This window comes from Megascapheus bottae, chromosome 19 (assembly GCF_031878675.1).
Source record: "Megascapheus bottae isolate mThoBot1 chromosome 19, mThoBot2.hap1, whole genome shotgun sequence".
NCBI lineage: Eukaryota > Metazoa > Chordata > Mammalia > Rodentia > Geomyidae > Megascapheus > Megascapheus bottae.
The window spans coordinates 35,919,766-35,943,655 of NC_143527.1; the positions used below are offsets into that span (position 1 = coordinate 35,919,766).

At 40.5% G+C, this 23,890-nt stretch overlaps 1 protein-coding gene across 1 annotated transcript in view; it reads left to right on the forward strand.

Annotated features, from left to right (window-relative positions):
- The window catches only part of Npc1 (NPC intracellular cholesterol transporter 1), a 49,450-nt gene continuing 25,560 nt past the window's right edge, over positions 1-23,890 (forward strand). The window contains exons 1-7 of the mRNA XM_090353335.1: positions 1-182; positions 13,352-13,474; positions 14,575-14,681; positions 18,214-18,389; positions 20,089-20,256; positions 21,064-21,313; positions 23,032-23,105. Coding sequence (XP_090209461.1) covers positions 126-182; positions 13,352-13,474; positions 14,575-14,681; positions 18,214-18,389; positions 20,089-20,256; positions 21,064-21,313; positions 23,032-23,105 — 955 coding nt within the window. The 5' untranslated portion in view covers positions 1-125. The remainder of the gene's footprint in view (positions 183-13,351; positions 13,475-14,574; positions 14,682-18,213; positions 18,390-20,088; positions 20,257-21,063; positions 21,314-23,031; positions 23,106-23,890) is intronic.

Genomic DNA, 23,890 nt, shown 5'->3' on the forward strand with positions numbered 1-23,890 from the left:
TCGGCTCGCCTCCCCAGTCAGGCGCGGGTCCCGAAACAACCCGGGGAAGTGAAGCGGCCGCCGGGGTGACTGGAGGATAGAACCTAACCCGGCCTCCGAGGTCCGCAGTCCATCGCAGCCGCACCATGAAGGCGCGAGGCCCGGCCTTGGGCCTTCTGTTGCTTCTGCTTTGTCCGGCGCAGGTGAGTGAACGCCGGCGGCCGAGGCGGGCAGTGGGGGACGCGGCGGGGCCGAGCGGAGGCTCCCCGCGGTGGCCGACCTGGGCGTGGGGCGGGGGTGGGGAGGTCCGGGGGAGTCTTCGGGTGGCGTCCCAGCGGTCGTCCCACTGTATCGTCTGTCCGGCGGGGATTCTTATTTGTCCCTTTGGAGCTCGTTTTGATAGCGGAATTGTGCGGGCAGTTAAGAAACGTGATGAAGGCTTGCGTGTTGTCACAGTCACGTCCTGGCCTGCTGGCAGAAAGAAACCACTTACGCTCTGACAGCAGTGTCTTGTTTAACCTGGGCAGCAGAAAATGACAGTCTGCCTCTGACCATCCCAGGCCAAGAACTCTCCCATCCGACGTGGGAGAGGAAACGACACACCGACTGCTTCTTCAGGACTGCCTGCCCCACATCCACAGACCTCCATAAAAGCCTGGGGTCTGAGGACATCCTCCCCCCCCCCCCCCGGGCTAGGCTCCTTGTGTCCTTCCACTCTCCTGTCCAGAGAGTGCTGTTTTGCTTTGCTGCAGCTGTGCCTCGTATTACTCAACCTACCCCTATTTGAGTCTGCTGCGTCCTTCCTTGAATTCTTGCTGTGAGATCAACAACTTTGTGGCCCCTGCACCTGGTGACTAGAAAGACTCCAGTAGCAGTGTCAGCTGTGATCACCTAATGTCTCCTATTTACGATGTGGGAAGCAGGGCAGAAAGAGATACAGACCTTACTTAACCAGTGTGAAAAATTCTACTTGCATCTGTAGAATCGAAATTTGTAAATAGGTAGAACGTGAATTGATTTAAAATATCTGGCCACTTTTTTGTTCCTTTGCTGGGAACGAAGGTGTAAGAGGAGGTGAGGAAAGGCAACAAAACTTATCCAGTAACGAAGTAGAACCTATCCTTAGCACTTTAAGTCAGTTTGAACTGTAAAGAGTGCAGGAACCTGTGGTGCCACCGGTGCTTCTGGCTCACTTCTGTAATCCTGGCCACTCAGGAGGCTGAGATTTGAGGATCACGGTTCAAAGTAAACATGGGAAGGAAAGTCCTGAGACTCATATTAAACTACCAAAATACTGGAAGTAGGAGTGTTGTTCAAGTGGTAGAGCACTAGCATTGAGTAAAAAAGACAAGCAACGGCATCCAGGCCCTGCATTTGAGCCCTAGTCCTGGCATAACAAGTAAATAGTGTGCGTTATTTTTATTTTGGGGTGCTGGGGATTGAACCAAAGTCCTGTCCTACACCAGTTGAACTATAAACCCATCCCTTTTAGTTTGTATTTTGTTTTTGAGATGGGATCTTGCTATTTTGCTATGGTTGGCTTCCAGTTGAGATCATCTGGCCTCAGATGGATTTCCAGGTGCTGTGTGCTACCACAGCCAACCTAACTGGTTACTGCTTATGTTTTTGTTTTTAATGTCTCAGGAAACTGGAGGCCACAAAGACAATATCTCCTTGTCATAATTAGCTGATGAAGGATGCAGCCTGAAACTATCTTGACCACCCTCAGTCAACTTTTTCTTAGTGTAGGAGCCTAGAGAGATGTTGGACAGTTAGTGTGCCTATAGTTTTCTCTTTGAAACATGTGGGTGTGGAAGAATGCCTAAAGATGTAGGTGCTAATTAAACCAGGATAAAAGAGTGAGCCTCTGAGAATTTACCTTATGCCTGCTAACTACCCTCCAATAGGCCTGTCAGTAATGACAAAGTAGTGAATCAGACAGATAAGGGCAAACTAAGGGGTTCCAAGGACTAGAAATTTCATGTCTTACAAGTTTCCATATAGAGCTCAGAGGGGGATAGATATTGCTCACCTAGCAAGGGCCCAGGTCCATGGGATAGGAATCCCCAGCTGAGTATACTTGTAAAAAAGCACATATTGGAAATCAGGATGAACCCAGAGATGATTGGGTGGAAAGGAAAATGAGACTGTTTGGAATGGGATCATGAGGTCTAGTGTTTAGACCACTCAGCAGCTCTGTGGCTTTGGGCATTTTACTCTCAACCTCAGTTTCTTGTGAAGATAAATATCTCAGAGAATTAAGTAATGGGGATATAGAGAGAACTCATCACTCAAGAAATAGCAATTATTTGCTTTGAGAAAATGCAGCCATTTATGCTAAAACTTAATCAGCAGACTTCACTTTATAAAGCAGCTTTAATTTACTCTCTCTAGTGCTTTACTCTCAATAGTATCCCAGGCTGATGGCCCCATGAATGCCTCTTCCAGGGTGTTTGGAATAGATTGGAGGTTGATTGTGAATCTCTTGTGAAATACCTGAAAATCTCAATTAGGTCTTAACTAAAAATGTCCTTATTGATATTTTGAAAGTTAACTCCCTCCTGACTAGAGGCTTTCACTGTATCTGAACAGATGGGGTGAAGTCTGGGAGCTAAATAAATTGAAAGAGGGATATCAACTTTTAGAATTTATACCCATAACAGCAACTGATCAAGTTGAAGAGTCTGGACATTCACCAGATTGTCTTAGAATTGCATTTAAAAGTCAGAAATTCATTCAGAGGAGATCATTATTTTTCTCAATTTTTACTATTTACAGGTGATAAAATTGCCATTAGAGTGCATTCCTTTGAAGCATTGCCCTCCAAATAATGTATGAAGTTTTGATAATATATACATATGTATGTCTCTCAAGCTATAGTTTTTTTTATAAGCTTTTTCTTGAGGGACTTGGAATTGATTGAGGTTTAGGAGTTAAACACTTAAGTGGCTTTTCCAGGGGTATAGAATGGGTTAGTCTTTTGGTATGGTTGAATAAAGAACAATTTGGTGCAATTGGAGTGAATTTCCAATCTTTCTTTACTTGATTGATGGAGTGATTAGATATCATTTAACTAAGGTAAGTTATCTAGGGGAAAGGAAGATTTTTTTTAATAACCATTGTTCCACAAATGGGAAGAGAGAAAAAGATTTGCTGAATAGCTCTTTGTATTTCTCCACATTTGTTATACTACACAGAACAAAGAACTTCTTTGATTTGGAAGACAGTAATACCTCTCTCATGGGTAATTCTTTCTTTGCCTCTCCTGGTCTGAAAAAGGATGTAGTGTTTTAAGCATGGCATATTACCTCCTGTCTCTAATCAGGTACCCCTTTCCATCCTTTGCCCCTAACTCTACAAGGGATATTGTATTCTTCAGTCAGTTTGCAGGGTGTAGAGAATGGAGGGAGAGAGATGATGATCTTCCAAGTCCTTACCTCACAGGAAAGATACTGTTGTCCTGTTCCTCACCAAGCTGTCTTCCCACTGAAGTCCCCAGTCTTGTCTTAAGCTGCAGCAACAGCATTTGTTGCCTGGTAAAAGCTTTAGTTTAAAAAAAAAAAATCTTAATTGTATCTCTTCCCAAGAGTGTAAAGCCCAGAGTTCAAGCCCCAGTACTGCAAGGATAAAAGAGGAAAAGAACTTAGGCAAGCCAATTAGCCTCTGGAGCCTCAGTTTCTTCCCCTATAAACTTGGTCTAACACCTATGCCTATTTCCCAGGGTACTGGTGAAAACTAGTTTGCCATCATTCAGTATGTCTGGACTCTTGTCATTTGACTACTCACTACATCTTTAGGATTCTAAATGTGTTTTGAAGATTTAGACATTAGTGTCAACCAAAATTGGATTTGCAGTTCATTTTTTGGTGGTGGCAATGACTGAATATATAACTACCTGGTTTTCTCTTTGACCATCCTCTTTAAATTTTAGTATTTGGAATATTTGCTGTGGAAACAAACCTGTAAAAATACATATTTTCTAAACAAGCTAAAAACTGAGTAAAAAATGCTACTGGAGAGATTTCAGAAAAAAAAACTTAAAATTTTTCATTCTTTATCTTGTTAAAATTTCTTCCTTAGTTTCTTCAGAGGAACTCAAATTGACTTATTCAAAATAAAATAGGGGCTCTGGAAAAGTATAGGATGCAAAGGTCTAAAGAAGTTAACAGTTCAGAAAGCAGTCTACACACTGCATACAGGTATATAAATGTTAATTATTGGCCTTGTCTTATTAATAGTTGATAGGGCTCGGAGGAAAGGCTTGATAAAAATTCATAATACAGTAAGAAATACCTAAGGATAAGGACAAAAATGTTATAAGGTGTCCATATTTGAGCTCAATTGAGTTATGAGTTAATATGTACTGGGTAGATAAGAGCAAACTGGATAAGATGGGGTAATGATGGAAATGATTCATATTTGAGTAGATGGAAATGCTAATGGATTACCTTAATTTGGTCATGTGTTATATGAACCAGATTTTCATACTGTACTCTATAGATATGTACAAATATTTGTCACTGAAAAACTAAAATTCCATGGCTCATGTGGGAGAGAGCTTGCCAAGCATGCATGAATCCCTGGGTTTGATTTTCCAGTTCTGGGCAAGTAACTAAAATTTAAAAACTTCAGAAAAAAAATTGAGTTTCCTAATTGTATTTAAAAAAAAAAATCATTGAGCTGGGCCCCAGTGTCTCATGCCTTTAATCCTAGCTACTCAGGAGGCTGAGATCTGAGGATCAGTGTTCAAGGGTAGCCCAAGCACAAAAGTCCATGAGACTCTTACCTCTAATTAACTACCAGAAAACCCGAAGTGGTGCTGTGACGTCGAAGGGCACTAGCCTTGAGCTGAAGAGCTCAGAGACAGTGCCTGGGCCCAGAGTTCAAGCCTCACAACTGAAAAAAAAAATCATTGAAAAATACAAATTTTTGGTATGTAGATTGTCTTCATAAAGCTGTTTAAAATGTTGGGGATCTGATCAAAGACAAAATCACTACCTATACAAGAAAAAAACCACAAAATACCTCCTTAATTTTTTCATAGTGCTTCATTGTTGTCATACATCTGATCTGGTTCTCATGGAACTTATTTAATATAGGTATGATAGTGTTTTTCCTGTTTTACAGAGACATTAAAAACTCATATTTGTCCCAAGGTCACATAGTTAGCTGAGAGCTTGAACTGCCGCCACCTTCTGATTTCTGTGTTCTTGTTTATTGAAACTGAAAATATTACTACCTGATTACTCATGCTGAACACTTGTTCAAAGTAGCTTACTAAGCAAGTTGTGTTTTCCTAGTAATATATCTTATTCAAAGTGTGTCCCTGTCTTCAATGTGGCTTCTCCCAAAAGGTGATCATAAATCAGTGATGGAATTAGCCTGCTGGCCTAGCGGTCTTGACAGTCCTTAGTCAATGCCCTGTTGTTACACTGCATGAACATTCCATATGTTGTGAGGCTATATCAGAGAGAGTATATCCTCACCCTCACTTTCATGGTTTTTAGACCTATAGCTTTGCAGCCATTTTTCAAACTGAGTTGGTGGAGCTCATAAATGTCTAGTTATAACTAATGAGATAATGTTAGGTGAGTAAAACTGTAAACTTGGGAATTATCTTCAAATTTGGACTAATTGAGCCCATCTAAGTCTTGAAGTACATGACTTAAACATCCACCAACAGAGAAGTCTGGCCTAGCCTGTACTCCAGAGGCACTGCCATATTTATTTGGTTGTCTTCCCAATACTGCCATATTGGTTTGATCTGTCTTCCCCATTCTAAAAGAACAGTGTCACTTCCTCCATCCACCTTCCCTGCCAGGCCTGTGTCCCTGATTCCTGGTAAGACAGTGGTCTGTGGAGTTAATCAGCAGTTACCTTCTTTCCTTCCTTCTCCTCCTGGAGGCAGTGGGCTATGGAGTTGATCAGCAGCCTCCTTCGTTTGTTCATTCTTGTGCTGGGTATCTCCAGGTTCCACCATTAGCTTTGCCTTTTCAGAACAACAGCAGACTTGAGATGACCCAACCCTACAATCTCAGCTGCATGAGGTGGTTAGCTGCTGGTCATTCGTTGTATTGAGGAAGTGAGTCACTTGACAACCACTTAGGGAGATGCTTAAGAAGAGATGAATACTAACCATAATTTCTACAAGTGTTTGTGAAGAAAGGAAAACACAGCTTGTCTCTAATGGAGACAGGGTTGGAGTTTGAGCATTGTAACAACTACAGGTGAGGAAGGTTTGAGGGGATGAATGGGGTAGAAGATACTTCAAAAGCATATCACTTATGAGCCATGTCATCTCTAAGTCATAGTTTCTTTGCCTGTAAACCATTCATATTCTATGCCATAGAGTGTGTTCAGTCAGTATTTACTAAAGGTAGTCTGGTTGGTGTTCAGTGGGTGCTAGTGGAATTTCCTAGTAGAGTCAAGTTTGGCAATTGCTGTAGTTGCTAGTATATGGCAAAAGGAGCTCCCTCCCCCTACTCCACCCCTTCCTGATCTGCCCAATTAATATTCAGAGAAGCTTTCTTGTCCTGTCATCTACCCAGTAATTAAACCCTAGAGTACATTGTGAAATTCCCATATGACCTAGCAACTCTGTAGCTGTGTAACTACTAAGTTCTAGATTGAAGCCCAAACAAGCAGGCATCTTTAGAGTTGTGAACGTATGTATATAACCTAGTCAAATGCCTCTACTCATTGTGTTTTGATGGTTGCTGGATGGAGAATGAAGTGAATTCCAAAGGAATTATTACCCTTGGGCCACAACATTTAGGGTTTTTATTATTATTACTATTTTACAAGGTAGTAAAAAATAAGAGTAAGGAAATACTCTTATTCTTATAAATATATATTCAGGGCTTGTTTTTGTGAGTAAAGTTTTACTGGGAATAGACACAAACATACAGGATTGAGAAGTTATCTCAGAAACCTTAGGCTCACAAGCCTTAATGTTTGGCCCTTTAAGGCAAAGTTTATCTGCACCTGCCCCAACCGGATCCACATGTGAGCTTGTGGAATGTGACATAACCAGACACTGCAGTGGCATAGAACATCTGCCTCACTGATGGGGGGGGGAGGGAATGTCAATACTCCAGAGCACTGGCTATAAGGTCTCCTAAGAATGCTTCTGTTCTGTTCGAGGACAGCTAGCTCACCAACTTAGTGAACATTGGATCTAGCCCAGGGTGAAAAGAGCCAGAGTTTAATTTATTGGGAGGAAATGAGCTTTGGGAAAGGCCATTGAAGATAATTATAGAGGGTTTTCCTAGGTGGGTAAAACTAAAACTTGGGGTGGCAGACAATGCATAAGTTCATTTTCTGGCACAGGGGTCAAAGACTGGAGTTTGACCTTTTGGATCTTGATAAATACAAGATTCAAAAAGCCCATATGTGGAAGGTAGTTAAGATTTTAGTTGTGAGAAAGCAATTTAAGCCAGGCACTGGTGGCTCATGCCTATAATCCTAGCTACTCAGGAGGCTATCATCTGAGGATCTCAGTTCAAAGACAGCCCATGCAGGAAAGTCCATAAAATTCTTAACTCCAATTAACCACCAGAAAACCAGAAGTGGCACTGTGGCTTAAAGTGGTAGAGTGCTAGCCTCGAGTGAAAGTGCTCCCAGGCCCAGGGTTCAAGCTCCCGCACCACCACCAACAAAATTAAGTTACTACTCTTTGCTGGGCGTGGTGGCTCACTCCTGTAATCCTAGCTATTCAGGAGGCTGAGATCTGAGGATCACGGTTCAAAACCAGCCTGGACACTAAAAAGTCTGTGAGACTCCTATCTCCAGTTAACCACCAGAAAACTGGAAGTGACACTGTGGCTCAAGTCCCATAACAAAAAAAAAAAAAAGTCACCATTCTTGTGTGTGGTTATGTATATGTATATAAGTGTATGTGTTTATGAGTGAAATTTAAAAGGTAGGAAAACCCAAGTTGGGCTAATAAATTAGCCCCAGGTGAATCAGCAAAATCGGATGGGGTATTATCCTCCTGAGGTTAGGGAAGCCTCTTAGTGTTATTTCACATATCCTTGTAATGTGGGATGTTTGTGATAGATGTGTACTGACTTGTAATTTAAAATTTGCAATTAATTAAAAGCTAAATAAAAATGTTAGGAACTTTCAAAAAAATCACATAAATTCTCATGATTATGAATAGTCCTGTAAGACTGGTCCATAGCCACTAGGTAAACTGTGAAGAATTCTTTGGACTTGGCTGTGGTCTGACAGTGTTCCCTTCAGTTCATGTGTTGGAGACAATCCCCATTGCAGCAATCTTGTACTGGGTATTGTCTGTGAACCTAGTGAAGTGTCTGTAGCATCTTTCTCAAAGCACTGGATTGTGGGTTCTGAGCACCTGAGAACTGTGGAGCTATAAGTCTAGTAAAAGCCAAGCAGCATGTGAGTAGGAGGCATTGCTGTGCTCTACATGAGCGTGAGAGAGGTGGCAGTGAGTGGGAGGTGCATGATGGTAGTAAACCTCCTTTGCAGAGGGACTGGCTTCAAGGAGGGTGGGAAAAGATGAGTTTGGTTTTGTATACATGATGAGGCTGTTAGGAATCTAGGTGGACATACAGCTGTACATGTTGTTGAAAATTACTCTAGCTGAGAGAGAGAATGCTGTCTGTGAATGAAAACAAGCAATGTTTACAGGAGGTGCAGAGACCAAGGAAAAGGAGTCTAGAATGTCAAGCAGAGCTGGACACCAGTGGCTCACACCTGTAATCCTAGCCACTAGGGAAGCTGCGATCTGAGGGTTATGGGTCAAAGACAGCACAGGCAGGAAAGTCCATGAGACTCTTATCTCCAATGAAACTAATCAGAAAAAGCCAGAAGTGGTGTTGTGACTCAATTGGTAGAGTGGTAGCCTTGAGCAAAAGAAGCTCAGGGACAGCACCCAGGACTGGGAATAATAACACTAATAATAAATGTTGATAAGGAAACCAGATGGTGGAGATTCTGAAGAGGCTCAGGTGAAGATGGTGGTGAGAGAAGGAGGGGATAGATCTCAGGTAAAGAAGGCTCTCCTACCAGGGTGGCACTGTGAGTCACCTAACCTCTTTCTTGCCTTTGGACAGGTGGGAGTGGTGGGTGTGTAATGCTAGAAGGAAGGCCTTAATTATGCAGTAAGTTATGTTTTATGGAGCGTCTGTTTCTGAGCTAGATTGCTCTGGTCTGACTTGGCCACAGTTAGTGTAATCTTGGACAAATTATGTAGTCTCCTGATGACTCCATTTGTGCATTCATGAGTTAAGTACTATAATTGCCACTATAGTGCCTCCCACCTCAAATCTTATAATTAATCGCGTCGATGTATGAAGACTGCTTAAAAACAGTGCCTTGTGAGTACTATTGGGTACCAATGTAGCCAGTCCTATTCAGACCTCAGGTTTTCCTTTGATTTTCCAGGCCACAGAAAGATACCAGGTAAGGTAGATGGGTGGAGTCCTGTTTATTCAGAGCTCTCAGTCCACAGCTTCATACTAGCAGTAACCACAGCAGCCTAGAGCATAGCAGCACAGTGCTTACTGGCTCATCCCGGCATAGTCTCACAGCTGCATCACCATCATTCTGTGCACAGGTTTGCTTTCTGTCACTAATGGCAGCAGATGTCCGGGAGTAGTTTTGCTACATTTCCCCCATCCTTCCCTGGTGCTGGTTTATACCCTTTCTAAACAAAGTAGCATCTGGCCAAAGTTGGTCACACAAGGCCATTTATACACACCAGTCTTAAGGCTACATTCAGGGTTACCTAAGTACATGCATATGTGACTCAGAGTTATGTAGCTAGGCTGAACCAGCTCAGCCTCTGGCCTTGCAAAGTGCTGGCCCAAAGCCCTTCAAAAACTAAGGTGAGAAAAGCCTGACTTACTCTACATACTTTACCCTAAGCCAATGGTTTAGGACTACTGCTGTAGGGAGGATGACTTTATGAAAAGCAGACCTGAGAGTGATGAAACCCCAATTGTTTTACTTTCTTCAGTTCCTTGGATCCTCTTGATTGAGAATGTCATCATTCTTTATATTTGATGGTCTCCTGCTGTGTGTTTTACCAAGTTCTTAATACATATTCCTTTATTTGGTCTTCAAATCTATGATGTTTGCAATGTTTACAAGCTTCATTTAGCAGGTAGAGACAACTTCTTCCTGGTTAAGTAACATGAGTTAGGTGTGGTCAATTCTCCAAAGTCTTTGAAGCCTCATGAGTTCTTAGGATCAGAAACCAGGGCTCCTGACTGCACTCTGTGCCTTCCCTTTCCACCAGATTCATAGAAATAAGCACTTTGCTTTGTAGTAAATGACATAGTTTAGGAAGGATGGTCTCTGAAAGTGTTGGGTCATCTTGTTTGCCTTTGTAGCACCAAAATGTTGAAGAAGGGGAATTTAGGCCCCAGATGCCCTTGTGGTTTGTTACTAGGTTCCTCTTGTTAACTAAAATTTGTGTAAGGCCACAGACTTGGGGTAGCTATGTGGCTAGACAGACCAAAGTAGGGGAAAATTAATCTCTACTACAGGCTTGATTGGTTGCAGGAGGACCTATACCAAGTTACCTAATGAAGCTGTAGCCATTGACTGATGGACTAAACTCCAGCAGATTAAGTTGTTTTTTTTGCCTCCCTCCAGCTTTTCTGTCAGTGCTGACATGTTGGAATTCTCACAGTTCCAAATCTGCTGGATTTGGAAATAAGCTTTTGCTTTAACTTTGTACAAATAAACTCTACTAAACTTTAAAAATTTTTCCGATTAACTCTGTTTGACACCTGCTTGGCAGCCAGTTAGTTGAAAGTTCTGTGAGAGCTAGCAGGGGACCCTTGTTTTAAGTTATATGTAGCTGTCAGCCTTTTGTCCACTTTAATAATTGCATAATAATAATAATAATAATAAAGGCTTTCACCTTTTAAAGTCTCAGTTAAATGGGTAATGAACTAAAAGAAATAGAGTTGCAGGGGGGGATGGGGGGGAGACATGTGAAAGGGTATCAATGTATGTGAATTAATGCACCTTCTATCTGGCAAATATCATGTAACCCTTTTATTAATTACAATAAAAAAATAAAAAAAAGAAATAGAGTTGCATTTCCTGGTGTTGCATCCCTTAGCTAAAATGTTATCACTTCCTCTTTTGGATAATTTCCCTCCTTTGTGGCCTGAACTTGTGATTTTTAATGGGTCAAAAGAGGAATACATAGCTGGGTGTGGTGGCATATGTCTGTAATTCCAGCACTTGGGACTAAGACCAGAAGATTGAGCATACAAGCCTAGCCTGCGTTACCAAGCTAAACCTTGTCTCAAAAAACAAAAACCAGACAGAAGGGAAGGAGAGAATAAGAATAAGTGGTGTGTGTGTGTGTGTGTGTGTGTGTGTGTGTGTGTGTGTGTGTGTGTGTGTTATAGTATCAAGGTCTTGTTCATGCTAGACAAGTACTCTAACACTAAGCTATATTCTCAACCTCCCTTCTCCCGCCTCTTTTCCAGACAGGCTCTAATTTTCCAACGCTGTCCTCAAACTCTTGATTTGCCTACATCAGCCTCATATAAATAGTTGGGACTATAGCCATGTACTTCTGCAACTTGTATTTTTTATTTTATTTTTATTTTAGAATATGTGAAGGCATGTGTGGTATGTATATGATGCACAACACATATATTTTATACTTGAGTTTCAGGGACCATTGTAGGATTTATATTTTATCTAGGGACCAACATAAACTGTTGTTTTTCACATGTGTGGGTCGAGTGCCATTATCACTGGAGAAAAATCCATGCAGTTGGGGTGTGTGTGTGTGTCTGTATGTATATGTACGTATGCATGTATCTATGTGCACATGCCAGTCCTGGGGCTTGAACTCTAGGGACTGTCCCTGAGGTTCTTTTACTCAGGGCTAGCACTCTACCACTTAAGCCACAGTGCTACTTCTGGTTTTCTGGTGGTTAACTGGAGATAATCTGAGACTCTCCTGCCTGGGCTGGCTTAGAACCGCAGTCCTCAGATCTCAGACTCTTGAGTAGATAGGATTACAGGCATGAGCCACTGGCGCCTGGCTTCCTATTTTTTTTTTTTTTTTAATGGCTATTCCACCAGTTCTCTTGGGAATCCTCATTGCTTCCTTGGTTTCTTGTGTTTCCCTATGGGACAATGCCCCTAGCTTGCTCTGTGCCTGGCTGTGTCCCAGACTTGCTGGGTTCTTTGTGCTGTCCAAATTCATTGTGATGCAACCCATGGGGTTGCTTTTGGCATTACCCTCAGAACAAAGTGCTGATTCACACTGTACCCTTTCCACTTCTGAATTTTCTTACAGCCTCATGACTCTCACATGGGGAATATGAGTGGCTCTTGAGAAGGCTTTTCATAAGATATTTTAAAATTTTTACTATTGCAGCCAGGCACTTGAGGCTCATGTCTGTAATCCTAGCTTCTCAGGAGGCTGGGATCTAAGGATCGTGATTCAAAGTCAGCCTGGGCAGGAAAGTCCTTGAGACTCTGGTCTCCAGTTAGCCACCAGAAAACCAGAAGTGATGCTGTGGCCCAGACTCGTAGAGTGCTAGCTTTGAACATAGGGACAGCACCCAGGCCCTGAGTTCAAGCCCCACAACTGGACGTGCCCCCTCCCCCCCCCAAAAAATTACTGTTGCTTAGATGAGTTTCCTTAAAGTTAGCATAGGCATTCCTTGCTGTCTACTTTAGTCTCTAGGACAAGGTATTCCTCTTCCTCTTTTTAGGTAGGGTTATTGGTGTTTGTGGTTTTGTTCAGGTCACTTTCAAAGAACTAATATTAATCTAAGAATTTGTGGAAATACCCTGCAGTGGTAGGATTATCTGACCTCTCTGGAGCCTTTTAAGTCTTCAAAGTTTTTGGTACATGATGAGACAGATTTCATTGGCTTCCCTTAGCTGTCTGCCTGTCTTGATAATTTTGTATGGCCTCTAGTGATGTTATAAATATCCGAATGACCGTTGGCAGGAAAAAGGTTCTCCATTTTTGTTTTAGAGCTTACATAGTTCCTTGTGGAGATGTACAAAACTATTATCTTAATAATCACTAACTTAGACTGTCTTCCTAAGTGTTGGGAAATTAATGATCTTAAAAGCAACTATACTTTCCTTTTTAACAAATAGGGTATATAATTCATGTAAATAATATCCATTACTTCACTGACTTACAAAATTCACTTTGGGTATTTCTGTTTATTAAAATATTAATTTATTTTAAATATTTAAAAAGTATTTAACAAGGATATCTTGTTTTTGTAACATTTTGCAGGTAACACTGAGAGATCCTGTAATGGTACTTGAGTGAGCATTTTTACTTGTTGAAATTTGTTTTTCCACTGAAACCTGTGACATCTAGTCTTGTGTTGACTTTCTGTAGGTGTTTTCACAGTCCTGTGTTTGGTATGGAGAGTGTGGAATTGCATCTGGAGATAAAAGGTACAACTGCAGATATTCTGGGCCACCAAAACCACTTCCTAAGGATGGATATGACTTAGTACAGGTAAGTACATGAGGAACACAAAATGCTGATCATAAGATCCTCTAATGTATACCTTAAATAATGAAGTGAGGCTTAAGTCTTCATCCCAGACTTTAACCTGTAACTACAATACACAGAAGATAACATAACTCCAGAGGCTTAGTTTTCCAGGGACTGACTTTGTACTTCTCATGATGTTTCCCAGTAGCAGGTTACTTAATATTTAGAGACTAACCTTGATTTTGCAGATGTAACTCTTTGGGACTTTAACAAATGTATTCGTGTTTATCTTATTGTTGTTACTAGATATCAGGCCCTGAGTAGACTCTGTTGTTAATAGGCTGTAACTTTCTCTTCATTTTTAATGAATTTTTTTTTCATTTTTAATGAATTTTCCGTGCGTCCCTCAGAACCTCTGAAGTTTGACTGTTACCAGGGTTCTGCTTTATTAGCATTTTTAGTACCCTTAATACACAGGGAAATAAGGGTGGGAGGGGTCTGGAAATATCTGGATGAAAAGACTAGTTTTAGAGATCTAATTACTCAAAATTAAATTGACATAATCTTCTGGGCTATCCTTTCATTATGATTTAAAAGATTTTTACTAAGGGCAGTTGTGAATAGTACTATGATTGAACTTAAAGAAAAAAAAAAGTGAGAATCCAGGCACTGGTGACTTAAGCCTGTAATTCTAGCTACTCGGGCTAAGATCTGAGGATAGACGTTCAAAGATGGCCTGGACAGGAAAGTCCACGAGACAATTATCTCCAATTAAACACCAAAAAAGGAGTAGAACTGTGGCTCGAATGGTATAGAGTGCCAGGCTTGAACAAAAAAATCTAAGGGAGAATGTAAGATCCTGAGTTCAAGCCTTACTACTGGCATGCATGTGTATGAACATTCATGTCATTATATAAATATGAGAAGAGTAAAGTTGTCATAGAAAAATCTTATAAGAAAAAAAAATTGGAGATACTTCTATGACTCCTACTTGAGAATCCCTAGTTTAAGAATTAAATGGCTAAAAGAATTCTGAAAGAAATATCTCAATTACATAAAAAGGAAACATTGTCCTTCTTCTAACTGTGCTACCTTCATATCCATGTTCTCTTTCCTGAAAGGAACTCTGTCCCGGATTCTTCTTTGACAATGTCAGTGTCTGTTGTGATGTTCAGCAGCTTCAGACGTTGAAAAGTAATCTGCAGCTGCCTCTACAGTTTTTGTCTAGGTAGGTTGACTGCTGGGCAAACGCAATCAATGGGTTTCTGGGTTCTTTGTGTCAGTAATTTTTTGATTTCCTTTTAAAAGTCTGTTTTTATTTAAGAGCACATTCTTACAACTTGTCAAGGATAAAAGGGAAGTAGTCATGATTTGACTTGGTTCTGCTCTAGTTACAGACTTGGTTTTCTTTGAGATGTCCTGGCCCCACAAAGTATCTGCACTGTGGATAGTTTTTTCAGGCAGGAAATTAAAAAAAAATTATTATAAAGGTGATGTACAGAGGCTTTACAGTTAATTAAGTCGGTCAAAGTCACGTTTCTTTTTCGACATTGTTCTCTCAGTTTTCCCCTCTCATCCCCATCCACAAGTTGTATAGTTCATTTTCAACATAGTGTCTAGTGAGCACCACTCCTGCCCTTTGTCCCTCCATATCTGTGCCCCCCCAAAGATAAATGAACAAACAAGAAAAAAAAAAAACAATGACAGCAAAGGGGAAAAAACTTCGCTTCCATTTCCTCAAGTTCATTTTGGTAAATATTAAATTATCAGAAGCACATAGGCATTGTACCATTGTACTCTTCCCCTAGTAATAACCTCCTTTGGTCTCACTGCCTGTGAATGCCTAGACTCTTGTATAATTTATCATGTTCCAGTGTATTTTAAAAATATTTAAATTTTTTTTAATATTCTAGCTTTGCATATGAGAGAAGACAGGTACCATTTGTGTCTCTGAGGTTGGCTTATCTCACTTAACATGGTCTGTTCTAGGTTCAGCCATTTCCCAGCAAATGACATATTACTCTTTGTAAAGGGAGGCAGAACTTTGGTGCCCTCTGAGGAGGAGAGGTTCTTGATGGACCTGCAAGACCCTGGCCCTCATCCATGCAGTCCTGTGCTGTTGCTTCCCTCTCCTTGCTACCCCTGCTTTGTATGTCCCTTGTGCTCCTCCTGTGTTAAAATAATGGGCTAATATCAAGTCCTTAGTAGCTTAACAACCACTAAGCTTGCCTCTGTGTACTTGACTGGTTTGTCAAAGTTCATTTTGTCTTATCTGTTCTCTTTGACAAAGCCAGTGCAAATGGATTGCACAATAGTTGTTCTTCTGTAGGCCTGTATAGCAGTTTTCAAAAGGGGAAAAGGACCAGCTGAAGGTACTCTTTACTTGTGGCATTTCTGTTAACTTTTTTCAGACTTCAGCGCACTGATAAAAATGGGGAAGCCAGGCGAGGTGGCTCAGGCCTGAAATCCTAGCTACTAAAGAGACAGCCCTTCACAAAAGGAGGGAAGACTCTTATCTCCAATTAATCTCTAGAGAACGGGAAGTGGGGCTTGGCTCAAGGGTAGGACAGTAGCCTTGAGCTGAAGAGCTCAGGAATAGGGCCCAGGCCAGAGTTCAAACCCCCCCCCCCAAAAAAAAAAGAAAAAGGATTGGGGAATAAATATAAAGAGAAGAAAGTGTCATATCACTGTAGGTGTTTAGCACAAGCTAGATTCTACCAAAGAAACTACTCTTAGCAGAAATGGGTAATACAGGGTAGAAAACCATCACTATATTGTTCTCTCAGGATTTTCCATAAAGTAATAGTAGATTAAAAGTTAGAAGTGGTTCATACCTGTAATTGTAGCTGAGGCTGAGATCGGAGGATCCCATCCTGGGCAAGAAAATGTATGAGAAAGTCCACTAACTCCTCAGGAAAAGCCAGAAGAGGCACTCTGGCTCAAATGGTACAATATTAACCTAGAACAAAAGAAACTCAGGGACAGGCCCTGAGAAAAGCCCTGGAACTGCCACAAAACAAAACAAAATCTAATTGGGTCATTGGGGCATTGTGGGTTGTTAGACCTTGATGGAGCCTTTGTCATTTGATTGGAGCACATTTAGGTAGCTCTCCTCTAAGTGGGGCATTATAGATTTAAACATCAACATATAGCCAACATTTTCCCCATGATATAAGAGATGACCAAAGCTTTACTTACACTAGCAAATAGCAAATAAGACACAGTCTGACATGGAATCTTACACAGCTGTGAAACTGATGATGGTAGAGATTAAATGAAGTAGCATATAGAGATTTGTAATTCATGGAAACGGTAGAAAATTGTGCAACCCAAAAGTGACTCTTAAAATTTTTTTTTTTTTTTTTGCCAGTCCTGGACTTGAGCTCAGGGCCTGAGCCCTGTCCTTGGACTTTCTCAAGGCTAGAGCTCTACCACTTGAGCCTCAGCACCACTTCTGGCTTTTTTCTATGTATGTGATACCAAGGAATCAAACCCGGGTCTTCATGCATGCTAGGCAAGCACTTTAACCACTGGACCAAACTCCCGGCCCTCGACTCTTAAGATTTCTATACAAGCCTCCTAAAAGAGTTCATGTGTGTGTCTGTCTCTTTGGCTAGAATATGGGACACATCTTCCTCATTCTGTGTTGTCCATGATCATTAGATCAGTGTAGAAACTTATCCTCAATTATTTGTATTTGGAGAATCAAGTCAAATGAAGCAATAGCTTGTATAGGTAACCTTGGACCGAAGAGGAATGTGAGCCCTTTTGCCACATATCAGGTTAACATTAGGAACTTAAAATTTGAACCTGAAGGACAACAGTCAGCATTTAGTGCTTTGGAAAACTCATATGTTTCTGAAGTATGGTACAGCCAGAGAATAACACAGCTGTTTTATTTTTGTTTTGCAATGCTAAGAATTGAACCCAAGATCTTATATTAGGGCTATTCTTTTTATCTTACAAGATAGAAAATCTCCTGTGTTTTAGGAAGGGCTAGAGTTACCTAGGACTTAGAAGAAAGTCTTTGGTTAGGTTACAAGATAAAAATTTTAATATGCTAACTTTCCCCCTTTTTGTGGGAGATGTGTGCATTACTATGGTTTGAATTCAAAGCATTGCACTTGTCACCTTGCTTGTTTGACTGGTACTCTACCATTTGAGCCATGCCTCCAGCCTTCTTTTTGCTGGTTATTTTGGAGACAGTCTAGTGAACTTTTTTTGTCTAAACTAACCCTGAAACCTAATCTTTGGGTCAGTCTCCTGACTGACCCCAACTAGGATTACAGGCATGAACCACTGGCGCTTGGCATCATTTTCCTTAGTCAGAATTATCACAGTTCCATGAAAAATAAACATTACAAAGAACACAATTCAGGAAGACATCTTTTTCTTTTTGAAATTACATCTGAACAAAATAAGTATTGTAAAGTTAGAGAAGTTTTAAAAGCTGTTTCTTTATATTAACCTGAGATTTTAAGAATTTTTGAGGTATGTGTTTGTATAGAAAATAAATATCTTTTTTTCAGAAAACTATATACTCCATTAAATATCTTTTTTCAGAAAATTTTATATACTCTATATATCTTTTGATTTTTTTGTGGGGGAGGGAGGAGGGACTGGAATTCGAACTTGGTACCATATGCTTTGGTCATTGGTCGGTGCTCTACCAACTGAGCTGTACCTCTAACCCTTCTGTTTTAAATTATCTTTTTGCTAGCTTTATCTGTGAAGTCATATAAAATGTTTTTTTCCTTTAGATGTCCATCCTGTTTCTATAACCTAATGAATCTCTTTTGTGAGCTGGCATGTAGCCCTCAACAAAGTCAGTTTCTGAATGTTACAGCAACTGAAGATTTTGTTGATCCTATTACAAACCAGACAAAAACAAATGTGAAAGCATTAGAGTACTATATTGGACAGAGTTTTGCTAATGGTAAGTAAGCTTAGTTCTTCCCCTTAAAAAAAAAAATCAACAATGAATCAAGTCACACATTGTTTTCCTGTTAACTACATGGGAAATCACATTTCACATTGCATTGCCATTTGCTTTGCTTGTACTCTAGCACTTGCTACAACCAATAAAATAAATTTCAGAACATTTATTTTAACCTGTTCCTAATTTTTACTTATCATATGGAAAACTTTAGTATGTGTAAGTTTACCTGTGTATATTTTAGTAACTGTTGACACTTCGATTCTAGCAGTCATGAATTACTGCAAATTGTAGGAGATGGGATAGACAGCATAGTAGAGAAGAAGTGAGGAGACAGGGTCGATGGAGCAGTAGAGAATAAATGAGGAGATGAGGTAGACGGCACAGTAGAGGAGGAGTGGTCTTGATTTTAAGGACATAGGCCATTGTTCAGGAACTTAAGTAAATACTACCTATAGAAGAAATGGACCCCCAACAAATAGAAATCATAGGATAATCAGAAAGAGACCCTTTGTTTGTTGAAAATGAAATTAAAGAATTTTGAAAAGTGAAATAATATAGAAAAGGAATGAACAAGTTAGAAGTAAAACCAAATGGCTCTTAAGAAACTCATTAAAATGGACTGAAAGATTAGACTCAGCTGAAAACAAAGTGTTTTTAGACTAGTCTAAAAATGTCAGTAAGATCAAATTTTATCAACTACAAGAATGACATACAGCATTTCATTGTTAGGACCAATTAAAAATTGAAACAGGAAAAATATATATTCCAGGCAGACACTGGTGGCTAATGCCTATAATCCTATCTACTCTGGGGGCTGACAGCTGAGGACTCTAATTTGAAGCCAGTGTGGGCAGGAAAGTCCATAAGACTCTTACCTCCAGTTAACCACCAGCAAACCAGAAATGGAGCTGTGGCTCAGAGTAGTAGAGTGCTAGCCTTGAGCAAAAGAGTTCAGGGACAGCATCCAGGCACTGAGTTCAAGCTCCAGGACTGATAAAAGAAAAAAGAAAAAGTATCCCATCAAAGTGTCACAAGAGCAACAAAAATAAAGTATCTAGGAATTAATCTTCCGCAAGATGTAACATAAAAGACAACTTGATTGGAGCAAGAACATGCTCTCCAAAATAACCAACATAAATAAAAGCTGATATATAACTGGTATGTTATTACAAACATTGTTGAAATGATGGGCTTATTGGATTGGGCTGAAAAGTTAAGCAGTTCTAACTATTGGTGAGAATGTGGAACAGAAATGCTAATAAGCTGCACTCCTCATAACTTAATGCAAATGCTTGAAAAACCTTTGAAATGCAACTCCATAATACCTGGTAAAGCTGAAGGTAAATAAAATACACACCTTAGAAACTCCATTTACCAAAGCCTGCTGTACAAAATTCCTACGACACGTGACTAGGGAGAACCATGTAAGAACATCCATTGTAGTATTATCATTGATCATGAAAAATAGAGCCACTCAGACAAATGAGGTGTGGCATATTGTCTGTGATCTGGTAAGCTCATGGAAGGAAAATTTCCTGCCTGTAGAGTTTACTGCTCCATGCTCCATTCTGCTGGCTAGCATGTTTGCAATGCATATGAAGTCTTGCTTTTACGTTTTGGAGGCTTTTTGTAAGATCTTGCCTGGGAAATTAAAGCAACATCAAGTCTCCATCTTTTTCCCTTTTGAATCATCTAGCAATGTACAATGCCTGCCGGGACGTGGAGGCCCCCTCTAGTAATGAGAAGGCCCTGGGACTCCTGTGTGGGAAGGATGCTAGTGCCTGTAATGCTACCAACTGGATCGAGTATATGTTCAATAAGGACAACGGACAGACACCGTTCACCATCACTCCCATTTTTTCAGGTAAGGATGACAGTTCCCAAGTGTGACATATTTGTGTTGCTGTTTTAAAGCTAGGAAATCATATTCTTCAAATGGAAGATGAGCAAATTCAGATACCTACTTTCCCCCAGGTAAGAAAGGCAGCCACTACCAGGTGCCAGAATTATAGGCATAATTCTAGTTACTCAGGAGGCTAAGTTCTGAGGATTTTCATCCAAAGCCAGTTCAGACAGAAAAATCCCACATTCTTATCTCTAGTTAACCAGTAAAAAGTCCACAGTGCAAATTTAGCTTATGTGATAGAGCTCTATCCTAGAACAAAAAAGCTAAGCAAACACATGAGGCCTTCAGTTCAAGCCCTAGTATTAGCACAAAAAAATAAAAATAATAGCCACTAGGGTATTTATCCTGCCTTGGTTCAGTTAGGTGGTCTGGGAGTAGGAATGCAAGAAAAAGAACTGCCTTTGAGATTGATAACACAATATAGTTCAAAGACTAGTCTTGGGAGTTTGCTTGTTTTAAAGGAGCACTCAGAGCTCTTAGCCTATAGTGCTAGCCTAGCTGCTCAGAATGGAAGAAGACACGATGGGAGATGCAGCTTGGTACGTAGTGTATTTAATGGTCAGTGATAGCACCCTCTGCAGAATTATTGACACCTTTTCAATTTTTACAAGGCAAAGCAACACCCACAACTCCATTAAAGATGAAACAAAAATCTCTAATTCTTATTCTTGCAGTTGTGTTGTATTTGACTGTGCTTATTGTCTGGTTTAAACATCATTTAATACTAAAATTTTAATGTTTTTGCAACATAATTCCTTCCTGTAGATCTTCCCATCCATGGGATGGAGCCCATGAGAAACGCCACTAAAGGCTGCAACGAGTCAGTAGATGAGACCACGGGGCCCTGCAGCTGCCAGGACTGCTCCATCGTTTGTGGCCCCAAGCCTCAGCCCCCACCCCCGCCTGTTCCCTGGAGGATCTTTGGCTTGGATGCTATGTATGTCATTATGTGGATCACCTACATGACATTTTTGTTTCTGTTTTTTGGAGCATTTTTCGCAGTGTGGTGCTACAGGTAAGTGACTGTGTGACTACCCCCTTCCCCCATCAAGGGCCATAAAAATCAAGTGACTTAGCTAAGTGGCACTTTTAGTTTCCACTTGCCAGATCTTAAACAGAACAGGAAGCAGAAATACACAGACTACCATTCCATAGATTACGTAGATCCTTTGCTAGTAAAAAGTCAAGTTGTCTACATATTTAGACATTGGGAGTTAGGGTTTTGAGGGTTTTGTTTTATTTTTGTGCCGGCCCTAGGGCTTGAACTTAGGGCCTGGGTGCTATCCCTGAACTTTTTGTGTAAGGCTTTCTTTCTACCATTTAAACCATAGCTCCACTTAGGCCTTTTTAATACTATATTGGAGTAAAGAATCTCATGGCCTTTTCTGCTCAGGCTAGCTTCAAATTGTGATCCTTAAATCTCAGCCTCCTGGGTAGCTGGGATTATAGGTGTGAGCCACTAGCACCCTACTGGAGTTTTATTAATTCAGAGTGCTGTGAAATTTAAAACATTGTGCATTAATCTGTTCTTTAGAAATCTAATCATATGAGTTAATTAACCTGTATGTGATTAACTACTGTAGTCTTCTTTTAGTATCATCTTTATTTAAGACAGTTCATTTTTATTAACTTTTTATTGTGAAATAATTTGAAACTTAACAACATGGTGCACTAGAGTTTTTATGTATCTCCTTTTCCTAGTTTCCCTAATGTTATAACTTACAGAATTCATAATGATCAGAATCATGAAAATACCACCGATAAAACATTAGCTGAATTACAGACTATATCCAGATTTCTCCATTGATTTCTTTCATGTTCATCGTTTGGTTTTAGGATTTCCTGTTTTTGGGTTTTGTTAGTCTCCAATTCCTCAGTCTGCCTTTCCTTTTTTTTTGTAGTCTTGGCATTCTTGGTGAACACTGGTTATTTTGCAGCATGTCTTCAAGTTGAACTCGAGCCAGTGTTTCCTCATGGTTAGACTGACAATAACATCACAGACATGATGATGTGTCTTTCTCAGAGCATTACATCAGGGAGCTCTCGATGCCTGGATGTCTCATTACCTTACTAGTGATGTTAACACATGATATAAGTAGTGTCTGTTAGGTTTCTCCAGTGTGAAGGTACTATTCTTTCCCCTTATACTTGAATACTATGAGAATATTTTTTCTGAAACTGTCACCCACTGTTCACTGATGGTTTGGTCCTATGCAACCATTTTTATGATGTTTACCTAATAGTGAGTGTGGGCTTCTTGCTGCACTTATTCAGTTATGTTACAGGCTTTTATTCTGTGCCTTGTGTCCAATATTGTCTGTGTTGCTGCTTTCTGGTTTGGATATTTTTCTTGGCTCTAGACCTAGCTCTTTTTCAAAGAACTCTCTTGTTTCTTTGGTTGGAAAATGATAGAAAGATCTGAGCATTAGGTGTGCTTATTACTGCCAGAGAAGACAAAGTAAAATTGTCTCTTAATGATTTATTAATTGTCTTCCTATATTGTCAAAGTATTTGCATGTATGAAAGTCTAACAATGAAATCTGGAAAAAAAACCAATCTCTTCTTAAATTTTCTCCGGAGACTAGTAGGTCTACAGATGTTGGGGAATTTAGGGGAAAGAAGATGCAGCTGATGAGTGGGGAGGAGAAGACAGTGTGAAGAAGTAAGCTGTTAGAATAACAGCCTCACGGTGAAGATGTCCACTAATACTACCTAAATACTTTTATTTTTCAGAAAACGTTATTTCGTGTCTGAGTACACCCCCATTGACAGCAATATAGCCTTTGCTGTGAATGCCAGTGACAAAGGTAGGCCCACTGGTACTAGAGTTAAAGGGTCGGTTCTTTGAAAACTACTGTTGGCCTGAGAGTCTTCATTTCCTGAACAAACATTGTACCTGGTCTGTGAGACGGTACACTAGTACCAAGGACACAGCTGTGCCTTTGTGGCATTCTTGTCTCCTCAGCATGGCACCTTAGGACTAAATGTTAATAATAGCAGTGAACTAATTATGGATGGGGATAATAGTCACACAGACACTGAGGGAAAGATTGAAGGGAGCTGTAATCCTGGCTACTCAGGAGGCTGAGATCTGAGGATCTCAGTTTAAAGCCAGCCCAGGCACTAAAGACCATGAGACGCTTACCTCCAATTAACCACCAGAAAGCCAGAAGTGGCACTGTGGTTCAAGGGGTAGGGCGGTAGCCTTGAGCTGAAGAGCTCAGAGACAATGCCCAGGACCAGGGGTAGAGCTGTAGTCTTGAGCTGAAGAGCTCAGGGATAGCGCCTAGGCCCAGAGTCTAAGCCCCATGACCCCCCCAAAAAAAAGTATAGTCAGAGAACTTCACTTTCCAGAGGCTGACGTGCGGGCATCTTTCCTCCATGGTATGGGTGAGCATTCATTATGGGCAACCAAGGAGAGTGAATTTCTGAGCAGATTGATGGCAGAGGGGTCATGAACATGAGTGGTTGAGGTTTGGAGAGGAAGCGGGGCCTGGTTTGACACACACAAGAAAGAGCCAATGCTCTCCCTGTTCCAACTTTCAGAAGTAGTGTGACTCTTAACCTCCATACTCCTTTCCTCACCCTCTCT